This window comes from Bombus vosnesenskii, unplaced genomic scaffold (genome assembly GCF_011952255.1).
Source record: "Bombus vosnesenskii isolate JDL3184/JDL3185 unplaced genomic scaffold, Bvos_JDL3184-5_v1.1 scf7180000013352, whole genome shotgun sequence".
NCBI classification, from domain to species: Eukaryota; Metazoa; Arthropoda; class Insecta; order Hymenoptera; family Apidae; genus Bombus; species Bombus vosnesenskii.
In genome coordinates this window covers 1669551-1694979 of record NW_022882988.1, presented here as the reverse complement: position 1 = coordinate 1694979, position 25429 = coordinate 1669551, and the positions used below count along the sequence as shown (strand labels likewise).

The 25429-nt window shown below is 44.6% G+C and overlaps 1 protein-coding gene across 10 annotated transcripts in view; it reads left to right on the top strand.

Annotated features, from left to right (window-relative positions):
• Positions 1 to 25165, top strand: part of LOC117236752 (proton channel OtopLc) — a 34081-nt gene extending 8916 nt beyond the window's left edge. For 2 of the 10 annotated variants that reach the window (XM_033499959.1, XM_033499956.1), the window contains exons 2-10: positions 4196 to 4428; positions 5195 to 5337; positions 16765 to 17095; positions 17589 to 17697; positions 17843 to 18003; positions 18086 to 18242; positions 18623 to 19098; positions 19621 to 19948; positions 20188 to 25165. In XM_033499959.1, coding sequence (XP_033355850.1) covers positions 4222 to 4428; positions 5195 to 5337; positions 16765 to 17095; positions 17589 to 17697; positions 17843 to 18003; positions 18086 to 18242; positions 18623 to 19098; positions 19621 to 19948; positions 20188 to 20882 — 2607 coding nt within the window. In that variant the 5' untranslated portion in view covers positions 4196 to 4221 and the 3' untranslated portion in view covers positions 20883 to 25165. Of the gene's footprint in view, positions 1 to 3506; positions 3529 to 3608; positions 3688 to 4195; positions 4429 to 5194; positions 5338 to 10209; positions 11010 to 11789; positions 12230 to 15637; positions 16646 to 16764; positions 17096 to 17588; positions 17698 to 17842; positions 18004 to 18085; positions 18243 to 18622; positions 19099 to 19620; positions 19949 to 20187 lie in introns of those variants that run through there. The other 8 variants (XM_033499958.1, XM_033499957.1, XM_033499964.1 and 5 more) reach the window with 8 other exon arrangements.
• Positions 25166 to 25429: the final 264 nt, after the last annotated feature.

The window sequence follows — 25429 nt, the reverse complement described above, 5'->3', positions numbered from 1 at the left end:
AGCTCGATCACCTTTTCTCCGCTGATTTACCAACGACCGGCCTAAAATTGATCGCGAGTGTTCTCAGTGCCGACTAGCACCGCGTTTTCTCGCGCTCGTTCCACCCCATCCGTGCTTGCTCTAACCGGACCGATTATTCCATTTAGCCGTTGCTGCACTTGTTGAATTCCCCCTTGTACGATTCAACACCACGTTCAAAGCGGGAGCTCGTACTCGCGATACGCGTCACGCCACCCCTTTAACTTTTCTTCCAACAAATTGATCGATTAGACCGACGATTCCGCTATCTACGTGTCATCCACTTCGCCCCTCACTTCTTCCCTGTATCATACGTTTAATCACGCTAACTAAACAAAAGACAGAAAATGGAAAAGACGAAGTATCTCTTGATGACTCGAGTCTTTTTCTCGGCAGCTTCATCGTCCCCTTAGACCCTCCTTTGTTCCTTTCTCGAGATGCTGCCGTGTATTTACGTTGCGGTCGGTCGTTGCCACCCTTCCGCCAGTAGTATTTTCTTCTTCTTGCCCGCCTCTTCGTAGAGATAGCTTGCAATCGTGACTCGAGGTAGGTCAGTAACTGCAGCCTCGCTTTCACCACCCTTCCTCCCCCCTCTACCCTCCTATCCACGTTTCTAGTTTCATTCAAGCGTTTGCCGTTTTCCTGCTTTGCGAATCACCTTGAAATTTCATCGTCGCTGCCCATACACCGAACGTAGTTTCCATTCCATGTCGATCGAAATCACAGTCGAATCTCGATACAAATATAAACTTCTGCTAAACGTACGAAAATACCGGTGACAAGATCGCGATTCTACGAAAGGACGTTAGATTCGTAGCTGAAACGACGGATGCAAATCATGTCGAGAAAATGGTTTAGTATGCGCTCGACGGTTGCAATTGCACGCTCGTAGCCGTAATTTATTCCTAGCTTGCGACAGCAAGCAAACATTTACACGTGGCGTTGTCAATGAACTAACAACCTCGATGAGTGTTCGTTCCTTACGACACTTCACTTCGTCTAATTTCTTCCACGCTGTATACCTGCAAATGAGCGATCTGAATCGTAACAATTGGTAATAATATCCGTTAGACTAAAAATAAGAGTGTCGTCAGGTTTCGTTTTAAGCGATATTTCTAGAAGAAAAGCTACTTTAGAAAATCACGTAACGTCGAAACACTGGAGCGATCCGTGTCTTACGTTTCCTGGTGAATATCTACTATTTTTTATTTTTTCTCTTTTTGTATATTAAATGATATATTTAATATACAAAATACAATATACAATGTATATTGTATTCCAAGCACTACGAGAGACGAGCTTTGTTCGACGAGCTCATTTATTATTCACGTTGGTGTCATCGGTTCCCTTAGCTGATATAAATAACTGCTTCCGTTAACTTCACGCACAACAACGTTCGATAATCGATAATTTTTCCCTATGAAAATCTGTGCTGGCAACATCGTAGGGTAAATATAGACGAATGAGAATTCGTAGGCGAGAATTCGTTGACTTTAATATGTAATTTTAGTCCGTTTCTTTTTAAAAATAATTGGAGACATCTGAATACAGATACAGGAAGAGTTCACACATACATACATATATATAATGTAAATAGCTGAATCGCAAGAGTAAAACAGTACAGAAACAAATGACCCAGTTAATCGCGCGATACCCGAAGCAATCGACACCTATTCGCGAAAACGAGATAACTGAGAAATCTGACTCGTCGAGTTCACGAAACGCTGCTACCTGCAAAACGCACAGCAACCCGTTCTTACGTAAACTCGCTACTCCCGCTAATTACCTGCGCTGCGTCGAGTGACCTATTTAGCGGCGCGTTCAAGAATCGATAGCTTTTCGCCGGAAAACCGTGCCATTTCGATGCGAGCCGTAATTCGAACACCGAGCAAACATTAAAAATTCATCCTCGACCGATATCTACTTTCTTCTGTTTGCCCCATCTGTTTGTCGTGTACCGCTCACCTGTAAATTCCGATTTCGCTTCTAATTAAGAGAACCGTCGATTTGATTTCGATTAAATATTCGTTTTGAGAAAGAACTCTCTTAATAGATGTGGTTTCGAGTAATAAGCGAAACAATGGCTTGGAAATTATCGATATTAATCCTCGATTGGTATGGCACGGGTTTGATGATTAACAGATAATTACTAATTAAAGAATTAATTGAAATATGGCTGATAGACTTTCAGTATAAAGTCTGCAAAGTAATTAAACTTCTCAGTGTAAAGTGTCAAAAGAGTAAGCGAACATTTCATGTTAACATCTTAATAATTTTTCAAAAGCAGAACCCAAGAGTAACATAGTTCCAGAAGGCGGCAGATAATTATTAATCGACAAATACGATGAAATTTGTACGTTTCATAATTAGGTTAATACGTACAATATATTATGAGATGACGGAATATTATCTTATCAATCTATTTAGAACCTTTAAGCTAATGACAAATTTCTCTTATTCGCGATAAATTACTGTCAGATAAATATTAAGTTGTCCGAAAAATGTCTCTCTTTCGCAAACGTGTTTTTTGCAGTAATGCACCTTCATACAAACGTGAAACCAAGTGTGTGAAATGTCGCGGTGTTTATCTCAACAGAACAAAATCGATCCTATGTAATTCGACAAAATAATATAAAACAAGAAACGTTGTGCGTCTATTATTTCTTCATAAAACGAAAGAAACTTTCCGGATAACCTAATACGACTAAACCCTTCAGAATCCGAAATGAAATTTTTCAACAGATAGTCACTGAGACCTGAGTACACCTTATTCCTCGAAAGCATCAATTATACATTTTTTAGAACCCTTCAAAGTTAAAGCTGACTCGCACTCAGCACTTTAAATAAAGTTCCTCGTACCTCGTATCATACTTTACTTATATAATATTATGGATACTATCGATTCTTAAACCAATTTGCAATGCTTGCGTCTGTCAGCCATACAACCAGCATCACGCCAATTGAAATTTAACGCAATTATATTCCAAACGAGGAAAAGTAAATAGAAAAACTCTCTACGCTGAAATTCCAAAAAATGTAACGGACGATTGAGATCACCGTAACGTAATTAATGGAAAGTCCCGCTGGATACGGCTACACCGTGCAGCGCCACTCGATGATAACGTAAAAAGAACTCGAGCAGGCTTCGATGCGTGTTCGATGGCTCTCATTCGTTTTCCCGTCTCGTGCTCATCAAGTTCCTCGAAGCGTGGCCGCGCGGAAAGATGAACGCACGTGACTAGCGGACCGCTCGATGGCCGATCGGCAGTGCCATGTTTGGCGATCTCTGCTATGGGGAGAGAGCATGTCGCGTACTCGGCGAGGATCAGACTTCCCCTTGAACCAGTGCCGATCCGATCGCGTTTACGCTATCGTCCCACGGCTCGATTGTCCCGGCCGATCGATCACGGCCTACTCTCGATTTCGCGCGATCGAGATCGTTCGAGTTCTTGTTTTTCGTCGATCGGGTCCTTTTGCTCGACTGGCACGCGATGGACACCGTAATGTCGAGTAAGTTCAACGTTGAAGGTTAACGCAGGGGCGATTTCGTGAACCCTGAACTTCCAGTTCTCCTATCGATTCCTCCTGTATTAACGAGGAAGAATATGTGCTCGATATTCGCCGTCAGACGACTAGTTGTCGATGGAATGGAGAGAAGAGGGAGAAAAGGTAGATGATGTGTTAAGATGATCCTCGCGCAGAGTGTCCCTCACAAAGAGTGCCACTGTTCGAGTAAATAAGCGAATCGTGTGGAAGAGGCGCGGTGCACGAGGTCGGGACAAATACGCGTTCGATGAAACTTAACGAGGTGAGAAGGTTCTAATTCCAGAGGGATTGGCGGAGGCTGAGTGCGCGGGTGTCATCTCTTCGTCGCTTGATTCCATTGTACCGGACATAACGGCCGAGTAGCCGTCGTTATACGACGATCTCGGGAATATCGATCGAATCGTAACTACCGGCCGTGAAGGACCGGAAACGAGGACGAACGGTCGATTAATAGTTTTGATGCATTATTCACGAGGCGTATAATTAATGATATCCCTTGCGAAAGACACGATGGCCACGACACGGCCGGCCTATCGATGTCAACGTTATCGTTTACGATCGAGTTTAAAGCAAGCAACGAGCTTCCTTCTTGCTTCGTCTCTTAACCGGTCGATACCTGATTACTTTGCAGATCGACCGAAAAGTAACTCTGAAGAGATGCAGCGGTGTCCGTATCTGCACGAGATGAAGGAGCGCCTGCTCTCGCAGCCGACACCGACCGACAGCCTGGACATGGAGCGGGTCGACGGCACTCCTGTCAAGGAGCCCAATCTTCACAACGATTATCCTGCCCACGCCAACCCCGGAGTGATACCGGATCCTCCGGAAATGCCGCCTGATTCGCTCATCGGCACGGTCGTCAAGGTACGTGAACTTCACGGGCTTCCATCAAATTACCGGTCCACGTCCAGTTTCACCTTACTTTAGAGATTACTTTCACTTTCTCGTTGATCGGGTTTCCTCAGAAGCAAACAAAACCGTGTCAAGATTTCTGAAACTTGACATTACAAGTAGCTGTAATAAGTAAGTTTCGACCTTGGTCCATTGAATTAGCTGCTTAACGTTTTACGTTTCATCACTTGTGCTCCAACTTTCTTTGGGACGATCTTTCAAAATGGGATAGAGCTTTGTCGTTTGTCGAGAAAAGAGATTTCATCCAGTGAACCAGTTCTCTAATCGATCGTCCTATCTGGAGCATGTGCATATATAATACATCGCGAAACTGTGCTTCCTGTCCAAGTCGAATATACCCAACGTTCGCTAGTAATCAGCAGATTGTTTCATAGCAAATTATCGATCTTAGTTCTTTAACTCTTTAAATACGGCTGATCCTCGTTAAATATAGTTGCTAGCTAATGTATGTAATTAATAGTAGACTGTTCAAATACATTAACCAATACGGGATATGTATCGACTTGAACTGAATATCTTACAGCTTCTGTATATGTTTTCAGATTGGTTTCAAATCCCATTAACATAATCCCGATAGTCGTGTCTATCGATAAAGTATCAACGAAGTGTAAAGATATTTCGTACGACACGCATAATATATTCATAGAAAAATACTTCTTTAAATACATTCGTGAGCCGCTGTATAAAAATGCACCCGGGATTAATTCATTGGTTTTAGCTGAATTCAGACGGTTACGGTTCGCACACGTCACCGGCTCACGCGAGGCAACCCCTGGTGCCTCAGAACGCGAACAATCCACCCCTCTGCCTCACCCCCACGCATTCTGGCCCAGCGACTGGCACACTGCCAAAGAACGCAAAGTGAGTACATTCTTACGAGTACATTCTTGCGAGTGCATTCTTAAGATCGTCGAGGTGACGAAAGGCCTTCGCGAGGGCCTCGTTCCGCGCGACGTCTCGCCGAGACGCGACGGTTTTACAACGCGTTCGCGACTGTCGTCTAATTGCCTTTACATGCCTGCGGTACCATCCATGATTTCCTATAAACGCGTGCCTGCTCGTCCTCTTTGCGTTCTTCTCTCTTTTTCTTTTTTCTTTTTTCTTTTCTTTTCATTTTGCACGCGGACGTCCACGCACCGATAAAAATAGGACATTACGGAAACGTGCGTTGGTGGAAAAAAATATCGATAGCCGCGCGAAGGAAGGTTAAATATAATCCACACGTGGCTCGAATGGTAATGGAACTAGCACGCTACCGATCATAAGTATCCGGACACTTTGGTCGTTTTGTAATAACAGTAGGTGAATTTTACAAATTATTTTACAAATTGCCTGTTTTTTTGAACATCAACAGATACTCTATCTTCGAACTGTGCAAATTAAACAAACCAATCTCCTCAACGTATTTATATTATCGTTCTGTATTTAATTATAACTTGGACAATTTTTCGATTTAAATTTTTCGATTCCACACATAGAGATTAGACGCGTTGCTTACTATCTTTTCGTTGCCAAACTAGCAAATTAATAATCTATTAAGAATATAAGCATAATATTGTTTACTGTATGTATTACGTACATGTCATTATTTAAATAACATTGATTGTATTAAACATCGGTTTAGAGGACTCTTCTTAATCCGACTTGTAACCCGAAAATTAAACAAAATGACAAAGAGTTTCTCAAGTAACCTTTATAAGGTTTGACAGATACAAACACCAATTTCATTACGTATAAGGTTTCAAAAGTCGATCAAATCCTTTTATAATACGCTAGTACGCGCAGCTAAGCTGATTATAAAGGATAAAATCATTGTTGTTTAATTTGTCTAGAATTGTACGTACAATTAAATACACCTAATCGAAAATAAGAAAGAGTCCGAATACTTTTGAACAGTACCGTAGGTGATTACAGACACGTGGAGGCATGTTAAGTTTCCAGTGCTTTCGCTAGCGCTAAACTGCTGATCATGATACCGACCATTTGACTGGCCGAAAATAACATTAGCCAACGTGGTTTAACGTTTTACGACTTCGGTAACCGAAGTTTCATGGGGATACGGGCGTCTGCATGCTTAACCGAGTGATATAGCAATCGTTTATTTCGGGAAAGATCGTATCGGCGTTTACAAAGGGAAATGGTTCACAGACCCGAGAAGCCATTGTAAACAAGCAATCTTTTGACTATAATAGAAGTAACGAGGATCTATAGAGTTTCGCGTGAATCTGAATCGAAACCATGTTCGTTATTCGAATTTGTCAAGCGACCGTATAATTTGCGTAAAGACACGATCGAAATTTGTGATCGACTGTTGTTGGTTCGACTGTTTCTCGAAATGGGAGCGATCGACGTGGCAAACTTGCATCGACTTTGAAAACTACGTGTTTCGATAGAAAACAGATGGGAGGAGGAAATTCCGTAGTTTCGTTATCTGGCTCGTTGAACGCTTCGTTGTACGAGAAAACCACCTCCGCACGACTGATTGACCCTCGTTAATATGCATCGGTTAAAGAAGAACGCCATCTTGAAGCAGCCCTCGGGCGATGCAACGTGCATCCGAAGAAGGTAAGCTGCGTCGACGACCTCGAGGTGCACCGATCGGGGCAAAAAACCGAGCGAACTTGCTCGAATTTCTTCGGAAGGATCGGATACTTCGGAGAAGAAAAAGGATACATGGATAATTGAAAAATTTCAAATAACCAGCAATTGTCCGACTGCATCGTACAAATTTAAATAATATCGCTGAAATCCAAAAACCACGGGATCGTTGTCGTGACAATGAATTTCTGAAAGAAACGAAATTTGTAAAGGTTGGAAATTTTGAAAACCATAGGAGACAGCGGAGAAAGAGATTTTTAACATTTTTTGTAAATGTCTCGTAAACGGAGATGAAACACGATCGATTTGAATAAAAGCTTACTTACGCGTTGCGAATAAATGAAAATTTTCGAAATTTGAAAGGGACGCGATTTCGGTGACCTTCTCCCTAGCTCTCATCCAGGGTTTAGTTCTAGAGACGCGGAATCGTGGCAGCACTGCCAGCGAGACTCGAAATCAATACTCGCTGTGCGTGAGTCTGGTCTGTCGCAATCCTTGCAACGCGATATTACAGCACGCAGAAAAATACTAGGGACACAGGTATTGCGTCGTATCGATGACCTGATTCCGATCATCGCTGGGAACGCGATCGCCGCGCGTTACTCCACGTCCGGCGATCTTCTGCGGTCTTCCACCCTTAACGTCAGCTTCGAGTCGATCGAGGCAAGGGGGATTGGGAAGAAAGAAAAGGGATAAAAACGAAAATAAAAAAAAAGGGCACCATGGTCCCCTCTATCGCGTGACACGCCGCATCGCGATAATTCTCACGCGACCATTTGTACAGATTACCGCAATAGTCGAGGTTGATTGCGCGCTCGAGATTCTTCGCCAACGTACCTACGAGCAATACATTGCCGGACGGCTGAAAAACCTGTCCGACGAACGAGAGAAAAAGCAGGAAAACTATAATCGAGCTTGGCATTCGTGGATTCGATGGATGGTTGCCAAGTATTTCGATCATCGAGCCGGTCATCGACCCTTCGGGACCGGAAAAACACATCTACGAACCATAACTCCATGTAACAGAGGAACGAATCCCTTGCCACGAAGTTGCCATGATCTCTTGTTACCATGGAACGATGCACTTCAACCATTTACCAGAAATTTTCCATTCTAACGTGAGATGAAAAAGAGAAGCAAGAAGACTACTTCTTGGTAGGTACCTTGTATAAAAGACAAGTGGAACGATCAATAGACACAAAGCTGGTGGCAATCATCGACGAGGCAAGAGATTATCTCCGATCGCAATCGTAATCAACGGTTGGTTCTAGTCAAGTCGGTACGAAAAGGGTCGTACGATGGAGAATTTTATGGTAGAGTAAGGTTACTGACCTCGGTGGTAGCGTTATCGAGCGGGTCAGTGGGTCGCAGAACCACAGAGCATATCACTCCCCTTCCCTCACCCCCGGCACCTCGCCAGCCCTCATCCAGATCTCCTACCTCTGACAATTCCGGATCCTCCCGTGGGAACGCAGCCGAATGTGCGCGCCGGACTTTTTCAACTTACAGGGAACGCTTTCGCGAAACACGCCGCTTCTCCCCTCGCCTCTGTTTCATGGAATTAAAAACTTATCGGAACAGAGACACGATCTTGCGGTCTCGTCAAAGAAGAGTGGGAGAATCTACGAGTCAATGGAGAAGGTATCGTGATACAGGGGAAGGGAGACGCGTTGAAAGTGATCGTAAAATATCGACGAAACAAACCGTGAGACTTTGCTACTCGAGGGGGAAACTTAAATGGTAATGAATTACACACGACCACCAGATCTATAGGAAAAAAAAGAAGGATCAGTACGAGATATTATTACCCTGGCGATCACGAAATTATTTTTCGAATTTACGATTGTGGAGAATCCGGGTGTATGGTACGAATGGCGCATGTATAGTACGATATCTTGCCGAATGATATCTTATGCTGAATGACAGAGTATGATAGCGTACTCGAGTTTTCGGGAGAATTGATCGCGAAAAGAGCCGCGAGGGGAATTCGCGATAGCGCACGCGTTTCCCATACAGAAATTCACGTAGACAAAAGACACGGCTCCCTCCTGACGACGACGATGCAGGACGAGTTACCGGCAAAGGGTGCTTCACCGATTCTTGTTAACCATAGACAGCGACTGTGCTGGAGCGGGAGGAGGAGCTCGTACAAAGGCTGCTCGTAAATGCATCGATGCCAGGTCTTTAGCATCCACCACGTCCGGGAGGCTGCAAATAGATGCGAAAGGATATTTAAATAACGCAAGATGGGGATAAAAATGGAAAAAAGAGGACGTTGCCTGAATGTTTATTCAGCGTTTATCATTGGCGGGTGTGAATGAACACGGTCGCCAGAGACAAGACGGTGAAAAAGGCTACCGGGAAAGAGGGATTTTCGTTGGCGCTGCAACTTCCGCTGTCGTGATTCCGCGAAACGCGTGGATTAAAAAGAGGTCGGCGAGAAAGGCTTGGAAGAAGATCGAAGAATCAGCTCCGACGTTGCTTTTCGTCGCGTAAAAACGACTTGCAACGACTGTTGCGAGGATACAGATTTGCCATTGGCGAAGCACGCGGGCTCGCGACGCTACTCCGAAAACCCAGTGACCGCGATTACGAGCAACGTCGGTGAGAGTCGGGAGACGAAACGCGTGGAAAAGCTGAAAAGGAAAGCGCGGATCGAATCAAGGAGTGAGCCTTTGGCCCGTAATTGACGTTGAATCGAGAAAACAACACGAAGTCATCCGGAGTTCCGCGTGATTGTACGAGGAAATGGAAGAAAAAAGGGGATAAAGAGGAAGAAGAGTAGAAGAAAGAGAGACGAGGTTGGAAAGAAAACAGAACGGAGCAGGAACGAAAATGGGGACATGGCATGCACGAGGAGAAAAAATTCATGACCCGACCGAAGATTCCAAGGGAACAAAAGGAGTCCCAGCTTCGAGGTAGCTTGGTAGCCGAGAGGAATCGTGGTGGAGGATTCTCGTTGGATCGCCGCGTACGAGACCACAGCCAGGGGTGGAGGGAATGGAATGCATGGAAAAAGGAGCGGAGGAGCGAAAAGGGTGAAAAAGACAAGAGACACCGTAGGGAAAGATCGCGAGAAGGAGATGAAATATATTGGGGAGAAAGAGGCCAGGGTTGCGAGAAGGAGATAGGCGAAAAGAGCGATATAGAGTGAAAGCCGCGGTTCGTAGTGCGCTTGTGCAAGAAGCTGCCGCTGCCCGGGAAGAGACCTCCCGGCCAGCCTCAGTCTCCGGGATGCTGGGGGCGGCGATCGTGATTCTACCCCCATTTCATCGTGCTCCGATAACATAGTCCATCTCGCTCGGTTCCTGTCCATCCGTCCATCTCTCGCTCTGCTCCCGTTCCTCTCGGATTAACCCTCGACGCTTGTGTTTACATCGGCTATCGTAAGGTAGACTCCCTTTCGGTGTCTACCTTACCATCTTTATCATCCGCTCTTCCATTCCTCTTTCTCCCTTTTTCCCGATTCCACGTTCTACGCGACTTACGAATCCTACACGCTTGTCTTCGTCCTACTCTCCTTCCCTCTTTCTCTATCCCCATCCTCCGTGTCTGGCCCTTGCCCCCTCTCCTCTCCCGTCAGCATCAACTTCCTCTTTCTCTCACCGATCTTCCATCCTCCATCCCTTCTCCGTCTCTCCGCTTCACACCCTTTTCCGCCGAACCCTGGGTGCAGTCACCGCGAGAACCTTCAGCCAACCACCTCTCTAGCAGGTGAGCTTTCTTGGTCGCGTACTCGGTGACTGGATAGTTCGTTGGTTCGTTCGTTGGTCCGTCGTCGGTTGGTACGTCGGCGTTCGTCGAGGTGTGTGCATTGCACTCGGTTGGTAATCGTAGCCGCGCGTCGCCCGTCGCCTGTCGCCCATCGGCCGTCGCCTGTCGTCGTGCTCGTCATCAGTCATCGGAGCGAGAGTGCTCGATCCTCCCAGCCTCAGGTTCGGTCGTGTGCACGGGATTTTCCATTAGCTCGTTCAACTAAGTGCGCGGGATCAGAGAGAGAGAAAACCTTTGGGGTGGCCCACAGCTTCGTTCCTCCCGACGTTCTTCTTTCCCAACTCTGATCGCGGTCCTTTCTCTCGCCCTTTGGCCACGCTCCTTCCTCTCCCTTCGCCCTCTGTCGCGCCTTTCCCTTCTCTTTGTTTCCTCGCGTTCGATCGCGACTACGCGGTCGCCGAGCCGAACCGCCCTTTCAATTCCAGCTCCAAAATCTCGCCCGACCCTTCCTCTTTTCTCTCACCAGATCCGACCAGTCGACCGTTGGTCGATAAATTTCTTCGGGAGTAGGGGAATAAAAGGAGCGGGACGCGTTCTTTGTTGATAAATCTTTTGCTGAAAAAAAAAGAAAAAAAAACATCGACAACCCCTGAAAAAAATCTGTCAATCTTACTACACGCGCTCGTCATCCGTTCCATCGATGTTCATTTATACGTATCTCATTAAAGTTCGTACACTATCATTCATCTGATCCGAGGACCGAGGTGAGGCGCAGCAAAAAGTCCAAGGGGCGAACGCGCAGGCGTGATCCGCGGAATCGAATAAACAGAGAGCAACAATTTGGGGAGAGAGTTTTTGACTCGCGCTCGCTGCCCTCATTTTCGGAAATGGTGTCTCGAAACCTTCCATCCGTGTCGATTCTCTGGCGTTTCGCGCCCCGATCAGCTTCCGTTCGCTCTGTTCGATCCGATATCTCTCTTTATTCGCTACTATCGAGGCAGTAGACGAGCGTGTCGAAGCTTCAACGACGAGGGGAGGATTTTTCAGTCAAAATATCGTGGACACTTCGAACGGTGCTCTAGTTGTTCGCCAAAATGGCGGCTGTGTCGTAATCGAGCTTCTGTCGGAGTGGGAATCTCGCGTTTGGATCTCAGAATAGGAAAATCGTGGTATATTCCCGGTGAGATCCAGCCGTGTCTTTTGCCGATCGTTAGGGTCCATTGTGAGGGGAGAAGAAATCCGCGATGGTGGGTGGTGGTGATTGCAAGGTCGCCACTGTGGAGGTGGAGGCTGCCGCTGCAGACAACACGGCGACGCTCCCGGTGACCAGGCCTCTGAATCCGCAAAACTCGTCGCCAAACGCGCAGGACAACGCCGAGAAGAACAACGCGGCGAACAAAGAGATGGAGCTGAAGAACGTGCGCTCGACCCCAGCGAAAAAGTAAGACCGGCTGCTGTAGACGTAGAGAAACATCATCTGAGAAAGCAGAGCCGTCATTTTCCATTTACGTTTCTTTTTCATTTCTTCTTTTCTTTTTCATCGTTTCCTCGACACATCGCTTGTCCCAGTAGTAAATGCAACGTGACGACTGTCGCGTCCTTTCAGTCGACTCAATTTCCTTTTATTTAACCGTCGTGTCAATTTGACCTATTAAAAACGTGTCGGAGCATGAACATCGGTCGTTTGCGCATTTTAACGAGGGATTAGCCGAACGTTACCGTTTTTTTTTCCACGGCGCAATTACGAGGAGAAACGGGACTAGGTCAAGAATCCACTTGACCAAAGCTCTCGTAATCTGCACGCTAACGAATGGTAATTATCTAGGAGCACCAGTTGAACCTCTCTGGAAATTCTCGCTTTTCGATTCTTTGTTACGCCGTCGACGTTTGCTTTGAATTACCCTCGATAAGAGGATAGTTAAAAATTCGTAGGGTCGGGGAAAAACAATTTGTTATTTAAATGGAATTAATAAACATCGTACTATAGGATAATTAGGTCGACCTAATTAAAAATTCCACGAGCGAACTCGCGAACATTTTCTCGATACTTCGTGTTTATGGCTCATCGAATGAACCTGAGAAAGTATCGTCATTCCAGTGGAATGTTCGATCAGCTACCCGTTCTGGAATTTCGATAACGCATCGATGAATACTGGGCCGAACGTCGCCCGACGTCGGGATGTCCACGTTGGAAAGCAACTTCCGGAAACACGAGCATGCAACATATGCAGTGGAGCGATTCTCTGTTAGACGGCTTCCGCTCGAGAACGTCTAAGCAGACGCGCGTGTAACGATTTCCACTCTTAAACCGATTCAACGCCTCGCTTTCTACACAATGGGTTGCGTTTTTCCCACGATGTGACGCTTTTCAAAGCACACCCACGATTAGCGAGCAAAGACAAGAGACGAGGACTGATCGAATGAATGTATGGCTGCTTCAATAGGCGCAACGAGAAAAGAATACAGAGCCCCGTAATGCGTGATATAATCGAGAGAGAACCCGCATGTTAAATAAATTTCACAATACAAATATCTGTATATCTATGCAACCTTAGTCCAATCGTTATTATTCATAAAAGAATACTATAAAAAGATATTCGTAATCAGTGACGATACATATACATCATACATATACAGACAGTGTTTTTTTTTTTCAAAAGAAAGAAGCAGATAGGATAGCAAAATCGTTTTACCATTGAGAAAGAAACTTTATAGTTGGAAATAATTCCAAGTCTGCAGACATACAAATATCTAATATATAAGCCTCAGTCAGTGTAATTTTCCAAGTGAAAGAAGATTTAGACAAAGTAACAAAATTTGTCTCGTACTATTGGTAAAAGGAGACGATAAGATAAAAATATTGCAAGTCTACGGTAGTATATTTTGTGCGTAAAACGTCGTTCTCCATAGGCATACCATTCATTACAGGATACTCTGTGTATTCGACTCGAAATGGCGGCTTTCGTCTGCGTGTCTATTTACGACGCACTTCGTTAGCTGTCGCGCTGCTGCCTATGAAGCGTCTTGCGTCTAGTGTGCATTATACGCGGCCCCGAGTTATGCACTCGCGCACGTACACCACCTACTACCCCAGGCTGAAAGAAGTAACTAACCGACCGAGGTTGCGGCCACGAACGAATGGAAATCATTCTCGAGAAAGAATCGAGGAAGTGGAGCGCGAACGTATTTCGAGGAGGGACGGTATACGTGTGTTTTATCTTCGATATATCGAGCTAGCCCAAGGGAATAGAGGTGAGACAGGCCGACGAGCATTAACCCTGGGACGCGACGACACCTTTTTTTCATGGAAATTGATGAACGCGTGTGAAGCGTAAAACGGGAGGCAAGGGAGCGCTCGCGTGTTCTCCTCGTAATAGTGGGATTAGAGAATAGTGAAAAAAGAGAACGGGAGGACAACTGTCTATAGGACGGTGAATGAAACCTCTTTAACGCCTACGATACGCTTGGAGATATAATAAAACAGAAAATCTTGCGTCCAATCGATGAATTAATTTCCCTTCCTTACATCGAGAGGACAAAGAGCGGGAAAGAAACAAAGAAGAAAATGATGCGGACAGCGAACATCGATCGGTTGATAATGGCGCGAACTAGTTTCGCTGCGATTTATAATTTATTACTATCGATCGAGCGGTAAAGTATGACAGTGATACGACGATATATAGATGCAACACGGCCGAGCAATACCTTCTCGAATTACACAGTCGCAGTCGCAATTGCATTAACACGGGTTGAAAGCGACGCTTCGTTCGTCTAGAGTCTAGACGCTGAGACAAGACAGTATTACGGGTCTCGTGAACGTGACTGTACATACCTCCGTGCCGCCAACACGACCAGCACGACACGCTCGTAAAACAATCTGTGTAACACACCACCGAAAATAACGCTAAAACGTTCTCGTGAATCAACTACAGTACGAAACAGCGAGCTAAAATTGCCTGTGGTTAAAATAGAACCGAAATTAACGCACATTTTTTTAAACGATCAACAAAATGAACGTCGAGTATCTCATTGAACGAAACGACGGAACGACGTTAAATTAAATGCTTGGGCGATGGGCTTGACCGAGAAACGTGAAAACGATCCGACGTGAATATACGTAAACGACTGCTGATGAAGAATACAGTCGTGATTGAACGCGAAGGGGAGAGCGAAATTCGTCGTCAGGACACAGATGAGGCGGGAGCGAGTCGAGAGAGCGAGGTATAGAGCGAAAGACCAGCGGCTGAAAGTCGGTACTTCGAAATATCGACCGTGTGACAGCCTGGTTCGCTCGGAGTCTGTACTATCCGCCACTGTTTCCACTTCTCGCCGCTTTTCTTCTTCAGAAGTGGAAAAAAAGGCCATACCGCGGGGGGACACGCGCCCTGCCTTCGCTTCTCTCTATTTTTGTCTTCCATCGCTACGAAAACTTTGGAAATTTTCATCCCTCCGGGCACCTTCACTCATCGTCCTTGACTCGCCTCGCTATCTTGCTCCTGGCAAGGACGTTCCGCGTGAAAAATCTGCGAAATTTTAACGATAATTCGGAGCGACATTAAAAACGGAAAGAACATTCACATTTCACATTTTACGAGTATAAAAAACACGAGTTTCTAGTGTTTTTCTTTTCCTTCTTGCAAAAATTATTTTAACATGGTAAGTGTAAAAAGTATATTTATTATGTAACACAGAGACTTCGAAGTTAAACGAAGAAGAAAATTACGTAGGTAGATGGTAGGTAGATGGTAGGTAGATCGCGGAAATATCAACGGGTTATGGTTGGAGAAAGATACAAAAGCTGGATGGAAAAATCTGATCTCGCTAAATATTACGATTCTTTATCCGGCCCGCGATGTAATCATCGAAGAGTAGAAAAAAATGCCTGACACGAGTGTACAGACTCGTGCGGAACACAATAAAGTCTGCGCTCCAACCCCTGAAATGCCAGCGTGACAAAGGGTGGTTAAGCCCTTCTCGACGAAGATGCACCATACGTCGCCGAGCCCCTGATATTCCCGTGTAGACGTCGCGACGCGGTGCAATTGCACCGCAGACGCTCCGCGGATTTCGAAATATCTCTTTGCTTTTTCTTTCGCTCGTATTCTTGTTATTATCGTTTTGATTGCGTGCGCGTCTGCGTCATCTTCTTGTCAGGTAGGTCGCAGGAAGAAACCGGTTTCTCGTGCGATTAATTTTCAACGTGATCGACCAGCAACGCACTCTCCCCTTCGCGTACGCAAATTATCGATTTCGCGACCTAACCTTTAATGAGAAAAGAACGCCGTGGCGGACGAACGGTGCAGAAGCGCGAGAGTTCGAGGTGCAGCGTCGCTAAACCTTGCATCGTCGGACGAAAATTTTTGAACCAGTTTGCGTCAAGAGTTTCGTGGACTGGCGTATGCGAACGATCACGATCGAAGAGTCGAATGAAGATGGAGGAGTACGCGAGTGGGTAAATGCGAATGATCGAATAAACAATTTACGGGAATAGAGGAAGAAGAAGAGAGAAGGAGGCTGTGAAAAATCAACCAGAGTTCGATGCTCGGTGGTCCAACGTACGTTCGACATCGAAAATAGCATGCCAGTGAATCGAGTATCCAGTACAGCAGCCGGCGCTAGCAAATAATTTACTCGGATGCAGGAGTGTAAATACAGCTCGACGTTGACTCGTCTGTGATATTCGTAGCTGCGAAGTAGAAAACGCTTGTTAGAAAGAAAAGTGTCGCGTACGTGAAGTCGGCTTCGATCAATTCGCCATGGAAGTGGAAACAGTGCCGTGTATGGAGAACAATAACGTAAACAGAGCCGGGGGTGTTCCAAGACATGGTAGTAGGGTACAAATAGTTCGAAAGACACGGTGAGACTCGAGGAATAACGAAATTCTGATCGTTGAAGAGATACAACGATCGCGAGGATCGCGTTTGATTCGCGTTGCTCGACATATACGCACGAGTTCTCGTTCTTTTTTTCTTGCAGGACGTCGCTGTTCATTATCATGAGTTTCATCTACGCGAAACTACTGGTGGTGGTATGCATCGCTTATGTGATAAGCGAGGTGGTCACGCACAAACTGCCCCTGTATTACTACGAGGGATTCTTCACGTATCTGTACGGTGTTAGCATCTTATTCCTGTTGTACGTGTTCTGTTTCCTACTTCAAGAAAGCGCCTGCTGCTCGAGAGGCAGCGACACACCACCGCCACCTCCGAGGCCACCGAAACCACCTAAGGAACCGAAGGAGAAAAACAAGAAAAAGGACAAAAAGGACAAAGAGCAGAAGTCGTCGAAAAACAAGAAAGAGTACCAGGTCGGATTTCAGAGATCTTCAACTTCCTTGTATCGTACTGTCTTAAGTATTTTAAGCTTCAGATATATCGATAAGATAGATTTAACTTGTTAACGTACAAGCAAGAATTCGTAATTCATTTGTAATAGCAACTAGAAATACTGGGTCACGTAACGTTAATAATTTCGTTGTAACGTGTCCTGTAGAACGAGTATCGAACCGATACGACGACGCAATTTTAAAAGAGACGCTGACGTAAGTGGGTTATCTGTCGTCGACGACTATCTATCAAAAGGCGCATGCTACAGTTCCCTTATTCATTGTCACGCGAATCTTCTTCCAAACTGAAACTCGACAGTCCCATTCTCGTTAAAGCTGTCCTTTCGGTATCGAGACAGTATTTAAAAAATTAATTCCAGCCGCGAAATTAAACGTAGTTCGATGGTGTAGTTGGCTGGTTCAGCTACCCGTTGAATTTCACGACGATTTCCTGAGAGAGAAAAAATTGATTTAGGACGCCGCTGATGTCGAGGCTGGCGTGGCCACACGGGCTCTGCGGAAGCGGAAGACTTCGCAAAACGACCAGAGTCATGGAAGCTTTTTCCTCAGAATCGGAGCAATTGGTGAGAAAATTGAATTTCACATTTGAAATTCAAACGTGAGTTAGATTCGGACTTAAGTTTAACTCGAATTTCCGTTCAAATTTAAATTCAAATCCAAATAGAACGATTTATTTCGAAAAACGAATTTTACTTCGTTTGTTCGTAGCTTTCGGCTTGGGTACGATGGTCTACAATGGTTTAGAATTCGGCACATTTTTCGAGGTACCACCTACGTCACCGTGTTACCAGATTCTCCAAGGTGTGAATCCGGTTCTGCAAATGATTTTCACGTTCATGCAGATGTATTTCATCTTCATGAACTCGAGGGTAGGTAGACGAGCGTATCGGCAAATAACCGTCATCCTCTCACGTAATCTCCGAATATGAGATTGACTATCCGTTTTCCCAGCTCAACATTCATCGGTTCAAAGTGATCGCGCGTTTCGGGCTGATGCACGTGGTGGCTACCAATCTTTGCGTCTGGATTCGTACTTTGGTATTGGAAAGTATCAAGGAGATCACGAAGCATCATCAGAAAATGGGTCAAGTCGAGGCGGGCATTCTTGGTAAATTCTCATTATAAAGGAAGATCAACATTTGAGAAGTATTGGGAGCAAAACAGGACTAATCTTACGTGACTACGATATTTAGAAGATCGTAATTTATTATAAAAATAAGAAAATAATATTTTACATGTATTTGCAAATAAACGTTTGAGATCTATCGTTTTGTACAAAGAGAGATAGAAATGGACAAGGTTTGCTATACATTCGCCACAATCTCAGCTACGAGAATTGACTGGTTAACACAGTTTATTGGAATAGATTGATACTGTAAACTCGCGTTAAAAAATATTGCTTGATTCGCTGTTACTCCCAATACTCCAAGCGACGTAGAAATAAGCGTCCCAAGAAATTTCGCTAATATCGTGATCGAATATATTTAGAGAGCATCAAACAGCACTCGATGAGAAACGCGGGAGCCATATTGGGAACTGCACCTCGGGATGTGGCTCTTTTGCGCGAGGCGCCATTAACCGCCACGAGGTCATCGACCGTTTCAACGTCGGTCGCAAGCACGATAGCTGCCTCGTTGGGTCGAGTGATGAGAACGACGGCAAGGGCGATCGCGAGAGCTGTCACGACCCCAACGTCGACCACTACTACCGGCTGGAACCCTCCGATTTCAACGACTACTTCCACCTCAACTCCCCAGCCGAGTTTGACTACAACCACTGCCAACACTTTGTCCACTTTCCTAACTACGTTCACGTCGAAAACCACCACCGAGGAAAGGACAACCCCGACTACTCCCAGTACAACCACCACGACCACCACTACTACCACCACCACACCGTCCACCACTTTCTCGTCTTTCTTCATAGAACTTTTTGACGCTCCTCAAGCCGAAAACAAGGAAGAGGTAAAGATATTTCGAGTGCATTTTACGTACGCTGAAACTCCATTTACCGCGACGAAATTTTAATTACGATCTGATTAAATAATCAGCTTTCGTCCCTTGACTACGCTTACTTGTACACGAATTTCTATTAAAATGGTAATCGCTTAAAATGATCTCACTTAAATTCAAACGAGCCAGCTCTGTTACTTTCTGCTAATCTGGAATGTCTCGAACTGGGTGTAACTTAAATTCATTAACAGAGAAAGCAAATAATTATGGCAAAGCTAGATCTATTCTTTCTCTTCGTCGAGGAGTTCGAGAGTAGCTGTTGGAACAAAATCCGGTCTTTCTAATTTACCATAATTTAAGCGGATTCTAGTACGTACGAACGAACAGTAGCAGCAAGCGAAGGGAATCAGTGTACTCTTATTATATGAATTGTTTGTACTGATCTATATACGATCCTATGTATCTATATATGATCTATAGGATCATTTGTAAGTAAAGACATTGGTAAATAAATCTTGTGACGAAATATTATAGATACACCAAATCTTCGATGTGAATAACCAGACAAATAGCAGCGAATATTGGAGCCCAAATTTTGGAGCCTACGCGGAGGCATTAACGGACGAGGAAATCGCATCCAATTCGTGCGGCCGAGTCAATATCATGGGGACTATCGTGCAAGACGCAGAACCGTATCTGTTTCCATTCATTATCGAGTACAGTTTGATTGGCGCCGCTGTGATTTACGTCATGTGGAAACACATTGGACGACATCCTCGTTGGCCGCATCAAGTGGAAGCAGACCTTGAGCGCCGCCTCGAGGCTATGCTGTCTCGAAGAGCCGTCGCTTTGGCTCATGCAGGTAATTTCATTTATTTTTTCGCGATTAATGCAACCCCAAACGGTTAAAATCACTTAGCATTTTCTTTCAAGAAAAGAAGCATTCATATTATAATTTACATAATAGTAGCTCGTCCAAGGTTTCATCTCCAAATGACTATGATTAAATCTTTGGCTTAAAATAACCATTCGCAAGACTGCTTAAAATAACGTTGGGCTAAAGCAGGGCAAGACTAAACTCATCTCTCAACGCAAAAATAGGTCACACAAGGGTGGACTGTGTAGGAGCGAGCAAAGGACTATTCTTCGGCCTGTTGCTGCTGGTTGGCTCCCTCATCTGCTTGATCCTCTTCTTCGTGCTGATCCATCATCCGGACTTCGGTCTCGTCGCCATTTACCTAGCAGACGTCTCCCATTGCGTGTTAATGGTCCTGTCAATCGTCGCCATAATCGTCGGTTTTATACGGGTGCAAAGCTTGAAATTCAAAGCCGAAGAGCAAAGCGACCTGAACGACATCCTTCTTCGCGTTTCTGGCTTCGGCCTGTTCGTCTACGCGGTGTTCAGCGTGATTGCCGGTTCCTTAGCAGCGTTCACACACGAACCCAATCTTCTGGTGATGGTGACCGGTCTTCTGTCGGTCGCACAGGTGATCCTTCAGATGCTGTTCATCGCGGACGTTTCTCGTAGAAGGGTTCACCTGCCCGAGCACGATCGCAGCAAGCCTGGCCGACAGGTAGTCACCTTCCTGTTGATCTGCAACCTGACCATGTGGGTCATCTACACGTTCGAGTCGCAGAAAGTGATGGCGAACCCGGTGCAGCTCGATTTCTACGGGTTCCTCGCCTGGGCCATCGTGCAGAGGGTCACTCTGCCGCTCTGCATCTTCCACAGGTTCCACAGCGCGGTCACGTTCGCGGAGATCTGGAAGACCAGCTATAAAGCGCGTCTCGACTAGACGAACAGGCCGTTCATTGGGATCAATGGCCCGGAGTGATCGTCGTTCGTAGACAGAATCGAGAAAGATTTGGAGAATGGAGAACGACACGAGGCCGAAGTTGCCTCTCGACGACAAACAACATTCTTGGCTGCACGATCGATCTCGAGGTTTCGGTCGATCTTTTCGTCACTCGAGTCTATCGCGAGTCAAACACTTGGACAAAGGGATGGATTACCAGCAGGTAAGAGAGGCTTCGAGGTTTCAACGAGTCACTCTGATCAAAGCCGATAATTGGACATATCTTGGGGCGTTCGTGGATCGCCGGAGAAATCGGGGCAGCTTCCGGTCTCTTCTTTAAAATCTTGGCGAAAACAGCCGAGTAAGCACGGAACGACGAGCGGAATAGGAGCGACGACGAAGACGTTGCTTTTACGGTGCTCGTCGAGGAAAGAACGGAAAACTCGATCGACGATTTAAAAGTCGGGGGTCAAAGTAAAAGGCGCAGGTGTCGATGCTGCGTGTTCGAGGTCGGGGCTTCGCGAAGAAACCGCAAAGGATCGCGAAGCGTCGTTTTATTTTTTTACGCGCATTATGTATTTTATCCTCGGTTCTCTTAGCTTAAAAAACAGCTTGGACGTTGCTTCCTTGATCGGTAAAGTGAGTCGAGAGAGCACGGATCAGGAGGAACAGGTCGATCAATGACCGCCGAGAAAAAAAGAAAACGAAAATTTCGCATAGGTACAAAACGTATAATTAAACCGATTGTATTCGCCATAAAGCACAAAAAGTTCTAGAGAAAACTATACGAACACAGTGTACGTGCAATACCATTTCACGAAATAGGGCCCATTTCCTTTCACCGTGTTTCACATCTTTTACGATCTCTATATACTGCCGTCAAATTTTCTACTTTTATATATTATATATGTACCTTCGCCCCATCGTGCATCGAGAGCATTTAAGAGATCGCTTCGCTCTTCGACACCTCGGCATCGATCAAAAACATTTTCAATCGCAAACTCGAACTTGCTCAAACGATATCGCTTCCATCGTTCGACCGAGGTGTGCCAACGATCCAATTAGAAAATTTTTCAGTAAAAAGTGGACATTAGCAATCACGGTACCTAGAAGAGAACGAGGAGCGAACGAACGATCTTCTTAACGAGTCACCTCATATTAGCGATCGAGTATATTCTTCGTTAGCATGGCACACGATAGTTCTAGATAAATAGCCACGTGATCCCTTTCTCGTGACAAAAAAAAAAAAAAAACGCGGGAAACGTTGAACAGTCGAAGAAATGAGAAAAGACGCAAGACTCGATGCAGGAACAGGGTAATTCCTTTTCGCCGCGTTCAAGCAAGACGCTTGACGTTTTGACACGACGCTTTTTGGTCTCGCGAACGATATCTTTTTGTTCTGACGAGTACAAGGACGAAATTTGGCCGCTCGTTTGCCGATCGATCGACAAAAGGAAATCAAAGAACCGGAAGGAGAAGGCGCGCCAAAACAATTTCGACGTTCTTTCTCGTTGCGTGCTGCAAAGTACAAAAACTGTTTCTAACTTTTAGAATCTTTTATCGACACACCATTTCGACATTCATGCTCCGCAGAGTGTTCCGACGACATCGAAGCATGTATTCGAATCGAATGACGTGCATGTATAAAAGAAAACGGGACAGAAGAATGGACGAGAAAGACGACGACGACGACGACGTTAGCGAGAAAACAGGATGAAAAATTGTGTATAAAGAGTAGAGTGTATTCTTCTTTCTTCGTTTTTTTTTCTTCCTTTTTTGTTCGAAATAAATCCGGGCGCTCGAAACAGGCTCGAGAATGTTCGCACTACGGCGAAGAGGTGAGAAACCACGAATGTAGATTTTATCGCGAGACTAAGAGATTAAGAGTAAAGAAATACTGTAGACAATGTTTTAAGATGGACGTGCAAGAGAAGATTATACGACGATGAAATTATAGTCGGTACACTAGTAGTGAATCTTACATACACACACATATACATACACACAATCACACATACCATTCACGGAAAGTTATTGTTAATTAACGTCGTCGATTAGCTTCCAAAGTTATCTCGAGAATCGAGAGAAATGAAAAGAGATAGATCGACCTTTCACACTTAATTCGCTATGGATATCGTACATTGTAGATGGTTGAGCAAGCAAACCAAGAGAGAACACACGTGTTTACATAGTCGTTATACATTGAAAATCCCTCCACGGATTCCGTGAAACTCAGAAAGGAAATACTCCAACCCCGCCCTAACAGAAAGCCTCCCCGGTCGAAGTACGTACCTAGCTACTCGAGTCTAAATATTTTAATTCTTAGACATATGTATAGGTGAAAGAGATATAAAGAGCGAAAGGGGGGAATGGGATGATGGAAACGAGGGGGACGAAGTTGTGACACTAGTTATACATAAAGATTAATTATACATAATTGTAATCCGAGACGACATTATTAAAAGGTAATACGATATAAATATAAAAAAAATTAAAAAATATATTATATATATAGATAGATAGATATATTATATATATATAAATATATATATATAAATATATATAAATATAAATACAATTATATGGAGATCTTTTATTGACTTCGATGTGCGCGACTGCGATTGGAATGCTGCGTGCGAATATGTAAATAACGATGCACAGTAAGTTATTGTTCAGCAGAATGTCTGTGAAACGAAGAGCAATTTTGTTGCGAGTTCTGTTCTCGAGGTGTTTTCGATAGAAAGGGGGTGCCGCGTCTCTTTCCCTTAAATTGTGATGCAAAAACCTCATCAAACCCCTCCTTGAAAGTTCAAATAAAAGCAGGTTAGTTTCGTCGTCGACTATTTTACGACCGATCGATCGATTTTAGTCAGAGCGTGTGTCAATTGAAATCGATTGAAATCAATTGAAAACGTGGTTCGCACCCCCTTGCCCTCGACTGCCTCGTTTCAACAACCGTGAATCCGCGAAAAAAGCCATAAACCGTACACATCCGCGTCCACTGATTTCGACAACAATCGAACAAAGCAAAGAGAAACGAACGTTCGTTTGGTCTTTCCTCCGCTCGAATCTTTTTCACCATCGCTCTGCGCGAGGATCAGCGTGTACCACAGATCGAAAGGAAGAAGGGGATGCGAGTCCACGGGGATGGGAAAAAGAAATCACTGTGACGTTCTAACAAAAATCTTAGTTAACAAGGCACTGCCACACACAGGACCAACAAAAGTCGAGAAAAGTGATAATAAAGAAGAAAGGCGAAAAGGGAGACGTAAAGGAAGCGAAGGAAGCCGAGGCACGCGCAAATACGAAGAGGGAACAAAGAGTAAAGCCAGCGATTTTCGAGCAGAAACGGAAAACGAGCGAAATATATACGAAACCAGTACCCTTCCAGCGTTTATCGAGAGTGAGTGTACGAGTGAGTCCGGAACGCGTTTGCGCGAGTGATTGAGGAACGGTGCGCGTGCAACACGTTTTTATTCGGCAAACAACGTCTTTGTATACTCTACCCGTGTTCTAGAGAACAGGAGAATCATGGTTCTTGTGTATGTACATCAGTATCTCGATAGTAGCCGTAAGCCTAATCAATGAGTCGCGGATTTGCTTCGAAACTCGTGGAGAACACGCGAATCTTCGATTCAAGAGCTGCAATTAGCTTCTTGGATCAGGTACGGTGGAAAATTACGACTAGAATTACGAGCCATTTTACGAGGAATTTTACGAGAGAAAGATAATTAGAATGACAAAAGGAGTTTGCGCGATCATGCAAACGCACGCTCCTGTGTAATTATTTCCAGTGACGATAAAGAATAAAAAAGAAAAATCCGCGAGGGCGCGAACCAACAGCAAATCCGCGACACGTCGTCATTTAACATTACGTAGTGAGTTTTCGATGTCTTCGAGCATAATTACAGTTTGTACACATATACAATACGCGCGCACAACCGACATATTCACCACTCTATCAGATAGATACGATAATACGAGCAGGTGGCAAACCGAAGAATTCACGCAAACAATGGGATTAGAGTAACGTTTCAATACGCAAGACACAAGGATAAAAGTTCTACAAATTACATGTTGTCGTGTATGCAGTTTCTTCAAGTCGAGTAGCGACGATACGACCGTAAACATTCGTAAAATTCGCTCATTCATCGATTCCCATTTTAATTGTATAACGTTAACACGCCGTTTCATTGTAATCCGTTGAGGTGGTACGATATTGTACCACCGTCATTTGTAACAATATACGATTATATTGGTTAATAAAAGTTATCTAGATGTAATATAGCATTTGGCTTCTGTTTTGCAGTATTTATTACTTTGTTTATAATGCATGCAGAATACAGAGACTACTTTCTCAACGGTACAATATGTTTGTTGACATTAATTTTTATATATATTGCATAAAAAAAATTGATATGCTTAAATTTTAGAAAATATTATGATACACTAGACATTATTACCGTATTGGAATATCACAGTTATATGTATTACAGCTATAAATTATACATATAGCAAAGATATGTAGAGATATAGAACTCTGATTA